The sequence below is a fragment of the Aphanomyces astaci genome (genome assembly GCF_000520075.1).
Source record: "Aphanomyces astaci strain APO3 unplaced genomic scaffold supercont1.2, whole genome shotgun sequence".
NCBI lineage: Eukaryota > Oomycota > Saprolegniomycetes > Saprolegniales > Verrucalvaceae > Aphanomyces > Aphanomyces astaci.
This window is the reverse complement of record NW_009798265.1, coordinates 1,274,846-1,288,853: the sequence shown is the minus strand read 5'-3', so window position 1 is coordinate 1,288,853 and position 14,008 is coordinate 1,274,846. Positions and strand designations below refer to the sequence as shown.

General features: G+C 50.8%; 8 protein-coding genes across 10 annotated transcripts; 4 read left to right on the top strand and 4 right to left on the bottom strand.

The window, feature by feature from the left end:
• The first annotated feature begins 1,991 nt into the window (after positions 1-1,991).
• H257_01335 (hypothetical protein) lies at positions 1,992-2,901 on the top strand. The gene has a single exon (XM_009824491.1). It carries the CDS (start codon positions 2,075-2,077, stop codon positions 2,855-2,857), a length of 783 nt encoding a protein of 260 aa, XP_009822793.1. The 5' UTR covers positions 1,992-2,074; the 3' UTR covers positions 2,858-2,901.
• A 277-nt stretch (positions 2,902-3,178) lies between these two features.
• H257_01333 (hypothetical protein) lies at positions 3,179-5,288 on the bottom strand (the record flags this gene model as incomplete). Its single annotated transcript, XM_009824489.1, has 1 exon — positions 3,179-5,288. The coding sequence occupies one exon, from the start codon at positions 5,286-5,288 to the stop codon at positions 4,227-4,229; it is 1,062 nt and encodes a 353-aa protein (XP_009822791.1). The 3' UTR covers positions 3,179-4,226.
• H257_01334 (hypothetical protein) lies at positions 3,187-4,233 on the top strand. The gene has a single exon (XM_009824490.1). It carries the CDS (start codon positions 3,215-3,217, stop codon positions 3,986-3,988), a length of 774 nt encoding a protein of 257 aa, XP_009822792.1. The 5' UTR covers positions 3,187-3,214; the 3' UTR covers positions 3,989-4,233.
• A 516-nt stretch (positions 5,289-5,804) lies between the features above and the next one.
• Positions 5,805-6,585, top strand: H257_01332 (hypothetical protein). The gene has a single exon (XM_009824488.1). It carries the CDS (start codon positions 6,063-6,065, stop codon positions 6,534-6,536), a length of 474 nt encoding a protein of 157 aa, XP_009822790.1. The 5' UTR covers positions 5,805-6,062; the 3' UTR covers positions 6,537-6,585.
• Positions 6,586-6,771: 186 nt separating this feature from the next.
• On the bottom strand, positions 6,772-8,106 carry H257_01331 (hypothetical protein). Its single transcript, XM_009824487.1, has one exon. The coding sequence runs from the start codon at positions 8,062-8,064 to the stop codon at positions 6,895-6,897; it is 1,170 nt and encodes a 389-aa protein (XP_009822789.1). The 5' UTR covers positions 8,065-8,106; the 3' UTR covers positions 6,772-6,894.
• Positions 8,107-8,883: 777 nt separating this feature from the next.
• Positions 8,884-10,341, bottom strand: H257_01330. 2 transcript variants are annotated; one of them, XM_009824485.1, is made up of 5 exons: positions 10,253-10,341; positions 9,843-10,188; positions 9,631-9,789; positions 9,184-9,583; positions 8,884-9,134 (listed from the first exon to the last, which is right to left on the bottom strand). In XM_009824485.1, exons 1-5 carry the CDS (start codon positions 10,315-10,317, stop codon positions 9,004-9,006), a joined length of 1,101 nt encoding a protein of 366 aa, XP_009822787.1. In that variant the 5' UTR covers positions 10,318-10,341; the 3' UTR covers positions 8,884-9,003. The 2 variants fall into 2 exon arrangements, with proteins under 2 accessions (XP_009822787.1, XP_009822788.1); XM_009824486.1 differs by having other exon boundaries at positions 8,884-9,583.
• Positions 10,342-10,401: 60 nt separating this feature from the next.
• H257_01328 lies at positions 10,402-12,549 on the bottom strand. 2 transcript variants are annotated; one of them, XM_009824482.1, is made up of 4 exons: positions 12,399-12,549; positions 12,001-12,336; positions 11,712-11,944; positions 10,402-11,668 (listed from the first exon to the last, which is right to left on the bottom strand). In XM_009824482.1, the coding sequence occupies exons 1-4, from the start codon at positions 12,480-12,482 to the stop codon at positions 10,786-10,788; spliced, it is 1,536 nt and encodes a 511-aa protein (XP_009822784.1). In that variant the 5' UTR covers positions 12,483-12,549; the 3' UTR covers positions 10,402-10,785. The 2 variants fall into 2 exon arrangements, with proteins under 2 accessions (XP_009822784.1, XP_009822785.1); XM_009824483.1 differs by lacking the exon at positions 12,399-12,549 and having other exon boundaries at positions 12,001-12,360.
• Positions 10,447-10,807, top strand: H257_01329 (hypothetical protein). The gene has a single exon (XM_009824484.1). It carries the CDS (start codon positions 10,486-10,488, stop codon positions 10,687-10,689), a length of 204 nt encoding a protein of 67 aa, XP_009822786.1. The 5' UTR covers positions 10,447-10,485; the 3' UTR covers positions 10,690-10,807.
• Positions 12,550-14,008: the final 1,459 nt, after the last annotated feature.

Genomic DNA, 14,008 nt, shown 5'->3' with positions numbered 1-14,008 from the left:
ATCAATGGTATTTACAAAAAATGATAAAACGTGTATTTTAGTTGGTGCAAAACTATAGCCGCACTTGCGTTTTTCTACCATATTTCATGTAATAATGCTCTGTTTTAGCCGTAAAATAGGTTAAAATGACGCTGACGAACAGCCGATGACATGCATATGTTTCAACCACCCATTCGCTAACAACCCATGCCCAGGGGAACCAAACTGACCCCACAAGAGGTGGGCCAGACCCAAGCCTACAAGTCACTTGGAAAGTCCAACCGCTGGATTGCCCAGGCCTTGCAAAGAAGCGAAAAGGCCATAAGGAACCTTTGGAAGCAGCAACATCAACCCAAATCAACGAAACGGCCAGGGCGTCGCCTACTTTTTAAGCGGCGCGACATCCGAGGCATATTCCGACTTGCAATTCACAAGCAGCAAACCTCGCGGAAGATTGCTGCCTCGTTAGACCCACAACCAAGCCACACCACAATCATTCGTATCCTTCGCAGCTCCAAGTTTGCAAAGTATCGGAAAAGAAAGTCATGTCCATGGCTCACCCCCGCCCTCAAAAAAGCACGATCGAATTTCGCAGCTAAGTATTTTAATAAATATGATCGTTGGCTCGTAACGATCTTTTCGGACGAAAAAAAGTTTAACTTAGATGGTCCCGATGGCTTTCAAAGCTACTGGCAGGACTGTCGAGTCTTCCAAGAAATGTACTCCAAGCGCGTCGGTGGTGGCCGAAGTGTAATGGTGTGGGGGGCGTTTTCCAACGATGGAAAGAGTGAACTGGCCTTCCTACAAGGCAAACACAACTCCATCAAGTACTGTGAGATATTGGCGACTTACCTGCTGCCATTTCTGGCGACCGTCCAAGCAAAGAACGTTAGAAATTCCGTCGTGTTCTAACAGGACAACGCGTCCATACACGTTTCAAGACATACCATGGCCTTTCTGCAAGCTGCAGATATTCCTACGATGGGTTGGCCCGCTCTGAGCCCCGATTTGAACCCAATGGAATATGTCTGGGGTGTTTTGGCGCGCGCCGTTTACGCAAATGGACGTCAGTTCGACAATGTCGAAGATTTGAAGTGCAAAATTCAGTTTGAGTGGAACCGCATCACTTTCGCGTATTGCAGGACCCTCGTGGACAGCATGCCAACTCGCATGGCTCAAGTCATCTTGAAAAGGGGTGCCACAATCGACTATTAGTGCACATATTGTAAGTGCGGCTATTGTTTTGCACCAACTAAAATACACGTTTTATCATTTTTTGTAAATACCATTGTACGTCCATAGTAATGCTAAGTGTAGATTGTAATCATTTTTTAATATGCGTCGAATGGTACTAGCGGCTTCTGTAATGGACAAAAAAAAATGTCAACTTGAAAATTTTGGGGTGCGGCTATAGTTTTGTTCCAGACTGTATGTTGCGTTGCAAAGGGACAAAATACCAACTTGAGTATGGGATTAGAAATGCTTGAGAATAATGAGCGAATGATCCCTCAATTCACCAATATCAAGGGACTAGCTGGGCTCGTTCGATTCATCATGTCATTCTCAGCCAGCGAAGAACAAATTCGAAGGTTCCTGCCATATATTTGTGTGATTTCCAATAAATCTCCCCTTCAACGAACTGAAACCAAGTGGACGAACTCCATCTTCAAGCTTCGTTAAGCCGTAACTAGCTGCTACTTTGCAATGCAGCATTCCACGACTAAAAGGTCGGGCAAAGTCGATCGCACCACCCTTCCCTTTTCCTCACGACGCTGTCGCCTTCAGCATATCTGGTCTCGATCTTCAACGAACCACAACCCCTTCAACAAATCGAGCTCACATGTCACGTAGGATTTGGAACAGTAGCCACATCGCTAGAAATCGGAAAACATCTTGCAGTTGAGTATGAGGGCGGAATGTAGGTCTTCGCACCCCTCGTTTGTGATTGGCCAGGGCGGTTGAAGGTTCCAAACCAGATGGTTCTCAAATTGCCATTATTGATTATTGTAGGGTTCACATTTCCTTTTGCGAGGTCGTACAGTACTCACAACACGTAGCCGCCTTGCACGTCAAGGTAGCGCCCAATCTGTCCACGATGATGTCTTCCTCCACAGATCCCAAAGATTGGATGGAGAGTGCCCACCACGACCTAAAGCAAGTCAACGTGTACACCAGTGCCACGCGCATGGTGCACGGGGACAGTGACCCGTTCACAGTGTACACTGTCATCGTGTCGTGCGCGTCGACCAAGACGTGGTGGGTCATTCGGAAACGGTACTCGCACTTCCACGCGCTGCGGCAAGGCCTCGTGCACAAAGTGCGAGCGATGGCCAAAGCCAAGTCAAACACCCTCGCCGACGTCCACACGTTGCTGCAACCGTTGACGTCGTTTCCATTCCCCAAAAAGTTCCTCCGCCTCGACACCGATGCGATCATGGGTCATCGCAAAGCCGCGTTCAAAACCATAACCACCATGCTCATGCAAGCCCGCTCTGCCATGCTCGTGATGGCGCGACGCCAAGAGAACAACTCTGCGCTAGTCGGCGAGTTGAAGGACTTGCGCTCAACGCTGGACACGTTCTTGGGCGTCCCCGACCGCCAAGTAGCCGAGGAAGAGCACCGCATGGCGACCCCTCTCGTCGGTAGTTTTACCTCCATGGACCTCCTGCATACACACGACAATGACTGGTGCGAAGATGACGGGTGCTCCATTTGTCTTATCGCCCTGAAGGACGCCACTGACAAGGCCACGGGGGACCGAGTGCTTCGAATGGGTTGTGGCCATGCCTACCACGAGAGTTGCATCGTGCAATGGCTGGAAAGGAAACTGTCGTGTCCGTTGTGTCGTCAAGTTGCACAGGACGGCGTGGTTCATTAGTGGTCGCCGTTCATCGTCAAGTAATGTAGTCGTCAAATGTCCAACTCGTGTCTGTTTGGGTCGGTAACTCGTTCACTGTACACCTCGCAGTTATGTAGCTACTAGTACGGCTGCAGCCTAGACCATACATGTCAACTACTAACGTTACTGGTAATCATGTGTTTATTTATTGCGCACATGACTCGGGTTCTAGCACATTACTACGTAGTATTTTTATTGTGTTTGGTCGACTTTTCTTCCTTCGAGTGTCCAAACGAATCAATGATAGGTCAAAATTCAGGAACCAGTGAACGAATCAAATTGCTAGATTGAATTTCCATGGGCATTTCGTAACGGAAAGGTCACGGCCGCGAATCCATGCCAAGTGGCGAACAGGCATTCCACGGCACAAGTTGCTGTGACCAAGTACAACATGACAGGATGAGTGTGTCCGTAGGCGCCACGGCCTTGCTAGTCAAACAAGGAAGGCCAACGCAAACACCATTTACAGTGTACGTGCTCGAGGTCAACTCGATGCCAACCAACACGTGGTGGATTCTTCGCAAACGGTTCTCCCAGTTTCGTTCGTTTCGGAGCGAACTCGTGGCGTTGCACAAGCACTCGCGGCACGCGGCGCAGCTGCAAGACCTACACGAAGTCCTCGGGCCCGTTGTGTTGACACCATTTCCCACGCGAAGTCCTTTTCTCGTCGAGTCTGACCGCACCAAGCACCAGCGACGCGCTGCTTTGAAAGCGTTTACTGTCCAGCTGGCGAACCTGCGACAAACAGCTCTATCGCATGTGACACCGTCGTGTCAATTGAAGTACCTCAGCAAGCGTCTGGACTTGTTCTTGCAGGTGCCACCACCAATCCACTTCCAAGCTGAAGGCAACTACCGGCGGGACGAAGACTGGAGTAGCTCGCCACCGCCATCACATCATGCACTACCGACACGATCGTTGGACGTGCCGCAGTGCTGCGTGGTGTGCCTGGAAGACCAAACGCTGCAGGATGCTGTGTATCTGCACTGTGGCCATGCCTTCCACAACTCATGCCTCTTCCAATGGCTCACCGACAACCAGTCGTGCCCGTTGTGTCGTAAACACGCCAGCTACGGTCACCTTCTCCCCCCTCCTGCCCAATCCAACTAGCAAAGGGCCAATGTTTGCGAAACGGTCGGTAGTCACGGGTGTCCATGGATGATTCGTCCAACGTGCAAAATACTCGTTAAAGTCAGCGTAGACCAGAGTCTACTTGAGTCAACATGCAGATAGAAACGCTCGTATTAGGGAGAGTAGTTCACCACATACAATAGAATGTCGACCATCTTTGGCAACTCAAAAACTGTAGATTACCGGTAGTATGGTTAAACTAACTACAATTACATCGTCACGACCCCATGTATCCGTGGCAACCCTCGGCTCTGCACACGGGGCACGTCGTGTGGGAGCTCAGCCACTTGACAATGCACGCGGGGTGGAATCCGTGGCCGCAGTGGAGTTGGCGATGCTGAGATGAGTCGTCGAGATCTTCTAAACACACTGAGCAGACCGAGTCCAACACTGGCGATCGCTCCATCAACCGAGGACCGTCCAGGAGGATGCCGGGGGACTGACCCACGTGGTCAAATGTGGCTTGACACCGCCGAAGGCGCGCCAAGAATGTGCCTGTTTCGTCGCTCAGGATGGCGTGGACGGTACAGCTGATCAAGTAGCTCTCGTCGTATGACGCCGTTCGGCACAGTGGGCACGTGAAATGGCACTTGGTCCAGCCGCCGACGCAGTTCTTGTGGAACGTGTGGCCACAGGTCAGCTGCACGAGACGCTCATCGCCCGCCAAGTCTTCCAAGCATATTGAGCATTCCACATGACCATTCGTGCATTCGTCGTCACTACGCGATGTACAAAGTCGATGCGAGCCAGCAACGGTGGTCGACACCACTTGGCGAACCTCCTCCTGAATCTGAAGCAAGGGAACATGGAGGAAGGTTGTGAGGACGGAGTAGAGCAGGTCGACTTGCTCGAGGACATCGGTGTCTACTCTCGACATTGCAAGGGCCATGCACTCTTGACGCATGCGTGCCAGCGCAGCGGTGAACGTTTGAAGTCCAGCGGCGCGCTCGGCTTTGATTTCGTCGTTGTCGCCCTGGATCTTTCGTCGCGGGAACTTCAGTAAGGACATGGGGCGGATCATGGACGCGACGGGCTGGGTAACCCCTGGAAGATGAACGAGCTGTTGACGGATGGCGTAGCATTCAGAGAACCGTTTGCGTAGGACCCACCACGTCTTGGTTTGAGGCGAGCACAGCGCCAAGATGTACGTAGTGATGGGAGTGCATTGGGCCCAGCGATTGAGGTCGAACTTGACAACAAACGTGGCCGGGTCAACGTTCAACGACGACGACGGAGTTTCCTTGGTGGATTGCGTGGACTGGTGTCTGCTGCGCAGCATGGACAAATTTGAGATGACCTGGTCAATTTGATTTCGTATTTTATTCACTTACGATAAATATATACTTGGAGAAAGTATGGACTAGCATTAAAATACAGCACACAAATACGTGACCTATTCCCATCAATTGGCAGCATGTTTCAGTTTAATCAGATTCCGTGCGAATCAACTTGTGTTTTGGCATTATTATTCCCGAGTCAATTTAATTCAAAATACCCTCATCGAATCTGACCACATCCGTGGGACTAACCATTCAACACTGCCCACCAAAACAGACTTATACATATTTTGACGCTCAACACAGTGCTTTATATCCATCGACTAATAACTCACCATCAATTTGACTGCGATAATCTGACGCGATTTTGCAAACGTCGCAGCAGACGAGATTTGATTGGCTATTACTTTTCCGACGTATTCTATTCGACAGACAAGGATCCCAAGTGCTTTGAGAGCTGGCAATCTATATGTATGTACGTATACTGGTATGCTTTCAAAAGTGCTCACAATCCAACTTTGCACCACCACAACATGCTGCTTGATTTCATTTCCCGTGCTGCGATGGAATCAGTACCGCGTGTCCACCAGCGCGCCCTGAACTATAACTCGCACTACATGTATGTCGGCTGTACCCGTCGTACTACATGCTCCCTGTGTTCGCGATCATCGTGATACTTCTCGTGGTGGGCCTGTGGGTGGCCTTCGTTGGCCTCACGTCCCAGCGCGTGTCTGCCTTCCTGGGCACGTTTGTGGCGGTGACGATACTTTCGGCGTATGACCTGCACTACTGGCGCAATGATTGCGTTTGGGCTTGCGTTGGTGATGGTGTTCGTCCCAGCGTTGCACAAATATGGGCCGTTTATGGTCGGCATGGGGTTCGGTGCGACCGTCCTTGACATCGTGTCCACCACATTCGTTGCTATTCTTGACACATACGTTTCGTACGCGATTCATTATTGGGTGTTGTTGGTGTTGCTGGTCGTCGTAGCCCTCGGGTGTGGAGACAAGAACGACACATTTCTCATCATGGCCACCAGCTGCACTGGCGCGTTTGCTGTCTCCAGCGGCATCGTGGCTGCCATTGACGTCATCTTCAACCTGCGCAGCGTCGTTGCCCATTTGGCAATCTTGCTCGGTGTTGGCGTCGCCCTGATGGTCGCTGGCATGTTCCACCAAAAGGCTGCCTTGAACAAGCTCAATGCGCCCCTCCCGATTGCCACCCCCGTCAACGACAAGCTTGATTATTAACTGGTCCTAACAGTAAAATAACTAATCATTCATATCTATTTTCACTCCCAAAAATTCGACTAGGCTCATGTTGGCCACAGTACGATAACATACTACTATTAATAGTACGATAACATACTTACTACTAGTAGTTAGTATATGTGCTCATGCCTAATTTCATGCCATGTATCCACTTGATTGTCCTTGTGGTCTTCGGTAAATAGTAGTGGTAAATAGTCGCTTATGCACCGGCACATCCCAAAGTTCACTTTGCATATGATTTTAACTTTACAGCGTAATATCAATATCAATATCACTTTGCATATTGATCTGTACATATTTGACAATATGCCACAACACACACTCGCGCAATGGCTTTTCAAGGAGTAGGCGGGAGGTGACCGTAGTGGGACAACCGCCGGCAGATTGGACATGTCGTGTGATCTCCCAGCCATCCGTAGATGCATCGGCGGTGGAACGCGTGCCCGCATTCGAGCTCGAGGGTATCCGGATGATGATCCCGGCCTGTGAGGTCGTCCATGCATACGGCACACGCGATATGTTGGTCCAACGCGTCGTGATGATAGTGGTGAGGATGACTGGGGGGTATCGGGGAAAGCGACGCGGCCGCGTCTTGTTGCCGAAACAGGTCGAACTGGAACCGCGCTTTGTTGAGCAGGTACAGCAAATCGTGGCGACTTTTCAACAGCACCCGTTGCGTAACATATTCGACCATGAACTCTTCGTCAAACGACATGGTTCGGCAGAGAGGACACGTGCAGTGGTCTTTGAGCCAGCCGCCGACGCACTCCTTGTGGAACGTGTGGCCGCATTGCACCAGTTCGAGCACTTCTTGCGCGCCGCGGTCCACTCCGTCGAGGCAAATGGCGCAAATGACATCCGTCGTACCTTCGTTGGCACTTTGCACGTTGGCTGGCTTGGTCACCGAGGGGGGAATGTGGGGAGATATCTTGCCAATGACGTGATGCAGTTCCTGGTGCACTTGAGGCTCGGGCACTTGCAAGAAATCTGACAGGTCGTGGTACATGTGATTGATGTAATACACAAACAACGAGGGCGGAACCGGGGTTTGCACTGCGAGCACCATGCTGCTCAGTCGGATGGCCACCAACAAAGTTGAAAACTTCCGAAGCCCAACCAAGCGCTCGGCCCTGATATCGTCGTCATCGTCTCGGAGGTGTTTGCCTGGGAACGTGGACATGTCGGCTACTTTTTGAAGCAGTCGAGTGACGTTGGCGAGGTTGGCATCCCGGGAGGTGGTTTTCAAGAGGCGCAAGAGTGATTTCCGCATGGCGTCACACTCGGAGTAGCGTTTCCGAATGACCCACCACGTGTGGGTCGCTGGACACTGCATCGAGAACACGTAATGCGTCACGGGTTGGTACTGGAACACGCGATTGAAGCCCATTTTGATCACCAATGCTGCCGGTTGCACTTGCGGCATGAATGTCGGCACGGTAGTCCAGTGATCGCTGGGAATCTCCTGGTTGTCATCGTTGGATGATGTATTAGTTGGCGTGGCGTCCATGGCGGAGGTTCTTTGGAGTTTGAACTGCTACATACAGCAAAGTGGTACGAAGCATATGATTGGACCATACTTTGACAATGAGCACCACTGACTGGTTCAAAGTTTGCTGCCTGAGTATAAACATGCAGCCAATCAACAAGAAGGAAGTCGAACGAAAGAAAAGACCCCATTTTATCACACACTAACAGTCCGCGACAGCATTAAGCTGGCATTCATTGAAAAATTATCGGTTTTTCCTGTATTTTACACTAGAGGATGCGTAATAAAAAACTGAGTTTGAACTCTGGCATTGAAACACTTTGAAACAGCATATCCTGTCACATATAACGTTTCAAACCAAAATCATGAATATAATTTTACCCCAAATATAGATAACTTGTATATCATGATATTTGGTTCCACTGCACTTGGTATCAAATGGTAGAGGCAACACAATTTTCATTCCTCTTTATTATATTGAGTATTGATTTATACAGTTTATTGTATCTAACATGTGCGCAATTTCCTGGGGTACTTTGGCACTTTAACTTTGCGTTCGGATCATCCCGCATCGCCAGACCAGCTTACCCGGTATGGCCCACTAGCAACTTGGATATTCACGTCCACAGGTTCAATTAAGAAACCCGGATGTTAAGGTTTGCTTGATGCGCGGTTAACATAGGGATATTTCCACCTTGAACTTCGACATACTTCGAAGTACATAGATAGTACTGTATGTGTTTTTCATACAAAAGTGTGTTTGACTTATTAATTTTGGTCTTCGTCATTTACAGTGCGTGACAAAATAGGTCCTCACTCACAAAAGAAATCTCTAGTGTCGTCGAGATTGAGAATCAAATGGCATGTCAAGTACTACTTGGAGGTGGCTTATGGGGCGTTTACACTACTACTCTAGCGACGGATTGACGACGGTAAGGGTCGTTGTTACGACACAACAGTTTACTCGTCGTTGGTTGTGCCTTCGGTGGTAGCTCTGCTCCCAGGCAACTTGGCCTTCCAATGCGTCGGCTTGAGCTTCTTCTTGCGCAATTCGCCGTCGTCCGAGTCCCCGTCCTCTTCATTTGCATCCCCTACGCCTCCCTTCATAAGTCTCTTATTGAACCATCTTCACACACTCACCCAAGACGGTGATTTCCGCCAGCTCTGCAAACGTGTGGACGTTCGGGATGTCCACAACCTTGACGCTGGAGGCGCCCACTTCAAACAGTTCCAGGAACGGCGCCTGCTTGTACGCGACCGCGAGTCGCCCGTCAGCCAAAAACTGGACGTGGGTCGGCTGCGCCTCGCTCGGCACTTCGTGGCGAATGTGCCGAAGCACCTTGTCTTCGATGGTGAAGAAGTCGACGTGCTTTGTGTTGTTGCGCACCACCGCCACGTGATTGGTCAACGGACACACGGCCAGGCCGCACTGCTTGGTCTCGTCGGCGGAGGTTTCTACACCCGTCAAGCTAGCCGAGTCCAACAACTCACCAGTCGTCATCTCCCACAGTTTGAGCGTATCGTCCAGCCCCACCGACACCTACATAATGCATGAGCTTTCGTGTTGATGGAAGAGTTAGGGCGCACAAAGAGCGACGGGGTTGTGACGCTGGTGGCTAGCTTGCGCACGCATTGGCGATGCCCGAGGCAGTAGCTTTGCACGAGCGCCGTGGTGGGGAAGTTCGACACGCGGATCTTCTCGTCGCGGTCCGCAGACAGCAGCAACGTGTTGTCGGTGTTGATGGCCTAATCATAGCATCCATGTTGGAACAACGTTCGAGTGGTGACGATGGACTCACCACGTCCGTGACGATGGAGGTTGTGTGCGCCAGCAAACTCTTGCCCTCGTGACTCGAAACATGGGGCACGGGGTACGCCATGACTTCGCCGGCATTCACAGCGATGAGCACGGCGTCCTGTTGGGTGCCGTCGGCCAACGTCTTGCGCGAGGTGACCATACTTGTGGCGTTGCGAGGGACTTCGCGGGCCTCCACCAACGACGTCTGCAAATGACCCGCCTGTGTATCGACCTTGTATGCGGCCAACTGTTTGTCTTGAGAGGCCACGAGCAGCACACTGGCGTCGGCGTTGAACGCTAGCGCGACCACTTGGGCGGCCACAGAGAACTGGGCAGATTCCTTGCCGCTGTGTACATCTCTCAGACGACATACACACACGAAGAGGTATCATATCAAGAGCTGTGTTGTACGTGGAGACGAGGATGTGGGGGCCATAAGCACAGGCAAAGACACTGGCGCGCGTTGCAAGCACCATCTTGAATGCAGCGGAATTTGCGTGATAGTTATCCGGACATTGAACCGGATAACTTGCTTGGTTGCAATTGGCCAAAGCAGCCTCTGCATACTTGATACGCTCAACAGGATATTGAATCTTGGAGGTTTTCTTGCGCCAGCCACAACTCGCAAAGTCAGTCGAACCAACATGGGCGCCGTGACCAAGTACCCGTACCCCAAGCACACGTGGTCCCCTGCCGGCGGGTGGTGGAACCAGCCCAAGAACTGGAAGAACCGCACAGCCATCCTGACCGGGGTTATGGTCTTGCTGATCGTGCCCATGACTGTCTTCTCCACCAAGAACAAGACCACGTACAGCCATCTCCCCAAGGCCGCGTCGGACGACGAATAGATATTCACGTAGCTCCGTCGTCCCGTGATGCACGTCTAACCACATCAATTGGAACACGGATATGTGCTGCTGTGTGAGATACTATATTAATGGTTTTTAAAACTGATGCCGCGACCGATCGATCTCTTTCACGTCGCCGTTCACGGCGGCGTCCTTCTTCTGCTTGGCAAACGCGTATGTGTTCATCCGAGCGAACGTTTGCTTGTTCATTGTTTTCTTCCACAGGATCTTGTACTTGTCAAAGTCGCCGCCGCCGCCGGTTCCGTCCCCACTCGTCGCTGAGTTGGTGGTGTTGCCCTCGTCGCCATCATCGTCGACCATCGACGACGACTGGTTGCTGGCTCCTCCTCCATACCCGTATTCGACGCCGCCATCGTCGTCGCTGCCGCCGTCCTCCGTCACGCCGCTCAGCGGCATCTCCCACGATTCCTCGCCCGTGGCTTCGTTCACGTAGTAAAACGTGCCCGGTGCTTGCTTGCTCTCGACTCGCGTCCACCGACCTCCTCCTCGACTGGTTGGCGTTATATTTGTCGGATTGCGCTGCAGCTTGGCTTGCACGAGCCGCGTGGTCGCCGCTTTGGCCTTGCTAAACCCGAGACTCATGGCCGCGCCGAGCATTTGCGTCGACGGCGCCGTCGGCGCGGCGAAGCCGCGCATGCTCTTTTGCTTCATGGCGCGGATCTGCTTGGAACTGATGGCGCCCTGCGAGTCGTCCAGCACGGCTTCCAGGATCTCTGGGTTCAATTCGTCCAGCCCGTCGTTCGTGTCGTCGTTGAAATTCGGAGACAAGTTCTTTTCCCGGCCAAACTCGGCTAACTCGGCGTGCAGCTTGGCGATGTGCTGGTTCCGAGCGTGGACCTGCGTCGTGACATCGCCCACCACCTGCCCCAGCTTCTCGAGGCTCGCGAGGGCGTCCAAAGACTCGGCGATACTCTCGTACGAGTCGGACACGAACGATGCTTCCTGCGCCGTCCGACAGCTATTTCCATCATGACGTGACGAAGGAACGTGCGCAAACCTACCTGTGGGTTGAAGCCATAGCTTCTTTGACCGTGTACTTGGCACGACGAGTGATGTGGTCCAACTTGTCGGTGAGCTGGGCGACGGTGGCCTCGCTGGCAGCTAGCCGCTCTTTGAGCTCCTTCAGTTCCACGGCTAGGTCGTCTCGTTGGGAGTCCACTTGGATGTACCGATGTCCTTGCAGGGCCTGCATCCACTTCCTTGCGTCGGCGGCGGCCGCCTCACCGCCTTCACGCTACAGAGCCAACGGTAACGATAAGACTTTGGCTGACAGCGTTCGTTCGTACGTACGTCGTCGGTATCAATGTCCAGGAACAGCGGTCGGATTTTCTTTTGCTCGGTGGTTTTCACGTCTGCTGCGACGCGGAAACTGTAGTTGGACCCCCCCACGCTGCGCTTGATGCATTGCGAGTTGAGCCGGACGTCGGTCATGTACTCCATGTCGATCACGCCGCGAGGGTACTCATCCTTTTCGGTCTTGTAGTAGTACAGGAACGTCGATGGCTTCACAACGAAGAAGTACTTGCTCCATAACCCCTTCTCGTTGTCTGCTTCCTTGCGCAGGTACCCGCATTTCGTGCCCAAATGCGCCAGTTCTGCCGCCGAAGTAGGCGGTGACCCGCGGATCTACACGCAGGTATCATATTAGTAGTACCCATGGGAAGGGTATTGCGTTGGGACAGACACACCTTTTGCTTCGGAGGCCCACCTCTTGACGATTCCGTGAGGCCGGTCACCGCAGGTGATCGCGCGGCGGACATGCTTTGGCTCATGGGATGCCGTCCTGATATCAGCCTTGGACGACACAAGAAAAACGTCACCCGCCTGCCTCTAATGGAGCCTCTGCCATCTGTAATGCATACAAAACCAAGATAAAACAGAGTGAATGTTGTTCTTCAATATTTCTCACCACTTCAACCTGTCGGGGCAATATTTATTTATTTATTTGATGTTCATGATAGACAGTATACCGTACAAATTTACGTGGGGGCGTAGAAAACGAACGAATGAACTCTCGTATTGATCATAGTAAGTACTTACATTATCAGTCGATGGTACAAATTGTACTTCCGAGTATGAACTACGTACCAGTAGTGTACGCAACTTGTTTGAATGTGCCTCATGTCTGTGGGTACATACCGATACTAACAGTAAAACTTCGCCCAATGTGCCGTTACTCGTTACACATAGCTAGCCAATCGACAATACGAGTAATCGATAGACTAACATGTACAGTACTTTGAGGTATTTCCACAATTCTGATCGTTTTTTACTGTTAGTTCATACTTCGAAGGACTACAGTGTATTGTACTCCACAATACTAGTATTTGATACTACACCATTTTGCGTTTAATTTCAGCTTTTTTTCAAAATATTTCCACTAACCTCCGATATATTTCACCCAACCTCCGATATAATTCACCCAACCAACACGTAATTTCACCTTTCGAAAATATATTTCACCTGACCACCGGTATATTTCATGGAAAGTAAATTAAAACCAACCCACGCAACATCTCTACGACATCTACGGCTCAAGCACCAACGTCCATGTCTTCCATGTTCTCAGCACGGACATAAAATGGCTCAAGGCGGGCCGTGTACACATGCAAACGATTCGGCTCAATTCCTAATTCATTGTTGAGTTACATCTTTTAAGTTGTCCGTCTGGCGGTGGCCCCATAAAGGCCGCGACTCGTTCGCGCAAATATGTCTTAATGCGGCTCTTCAACGCCGGCCACATATTCTTGATCGGGTTCAACATCGGGGAGTACGGCCCTAGTTTTAAGAACGAAGCGTCTTGACACGTCATGTTAGCGGTCAACAGAGAGACGTACCGGAGTTTGTGGTGCAGGGATGGCCTCTTCCATCGAGCTCAGATTCAAAAATGGTGAAAGCGCGCGAAACTCTTCGCGCGCTTCGATCTTTCTAGATTCCCAGCTCGAATTATAATGATTGTTAGGTGAATTATATTTTCGACAGTTGGAATTAACCGTAGGTTGGGTGAATTATTACGCAGGTTGGGTGAAATATAACGGCGATATTTTTGTGAAATATAATGGAGGTTGGGTGAATTATATTGGCGATTCGGTGAAATATATCGGAGGTTGGTGGAAATATATCGAAAATAAGCTGGAATTAAACGCAAAGTGGTGTAGTACTGAAATATATTTTAATAGATACCAGTGTATATCTTAATATATCGAAGTGGTAATATTGTTTTGAAAGTGTAACGTCAAAGTTGAACTATTAAAATAGTACTAGTACAACTTAATATATCAGTTTCTGAATAGCTCAA

What these genes read in the sequence shown, in the direction of transcription:
- H257_01334 (XM_009824490.1), top strand. Translation starts at nt 3,215, where the DNA reads ATGCCAAGTGGCGAACAGGCATTCCACGGCACAAGTTGCTGTGACCAA.
- H257_01332 (XM_009824488.1), top strand. Translation starts at nt 6,063, where the DNA reads ATGACCTGCACTACTGGCGCAATGATTGCGTTTGGGCTTGCGTTGGTG.
- H257_01328 (XM_009824482.1), bottom strand. Translation starts at nt 12,482, where the DNA reads ATGAGCCAAAGCATGTCCGCCGCGCGATCACCTGCGGTGACCGGCCTC. An exon ending in GTGGGCCTCCGAAGCAAAAG is followed by an intron (nt 12,337 to 12,398) that starts GTGTGTCTGTCC and finishes ACCTGCGTGTAG; the next exon opens with ATCCGCGGGTCACCGCCTAC. An exon ending in TGGACATTGATACCGACGAC is followed by an intron (nt 11,945 to 12,000) that starts GTACGTACGAAC and finishes TTGGCTCTGTAG; the next exon opens with CGTGAAGGCGGTGAGGCGGC.
- H257_01330 (XM_009824485.1), bottom strand. Translation starts at nt 10,317, where the DNA reads ATGGTGCTTGCAACGCGCGCCAGTGTCTTTGCCTGTGCTTATGGCCCC. An exon ending in CCCCACATCCTCGTCTCCAC is followed by an intron (nt 10,189 to 10,252) that starts GTACAACACAGC and finishes AGATGTACACAG; the next exon opens with CGGCAAGGAATCTGCCCAGT. An exon ending in TCACAACCCCGTCGCTCTTT is followed by an intron (nt 9,584 to 9,630) that starts GTGCGCCCTAAC and finishes TGCATTATGTAG; the next exon opens with GTGTCGGTGGGGCTGGACGA.
- H257_01329 (XM_009824484.1), top strand. Translation starts at nt 10,486, where the DNA reads ATGGGCGCCGTGACCAAGTACCCGTACCCCAAGCACACGTGGTCCCCT.
- H257_01335 (XM_009824491.1), top strand. Translation starts at nt 2,075, where the DNA reads ATGATGTCTTCCTCCACAGATCCCAAAGATTGGATGGAGAGTGCCCAC.
- H257_01331 (XM_009824487.1), bottom strand. Translation starts at nt 8,064, where the DNA reads ATGGACGCCACGCCAACTAATACATCATCCAACGATGACAACCAGGAG.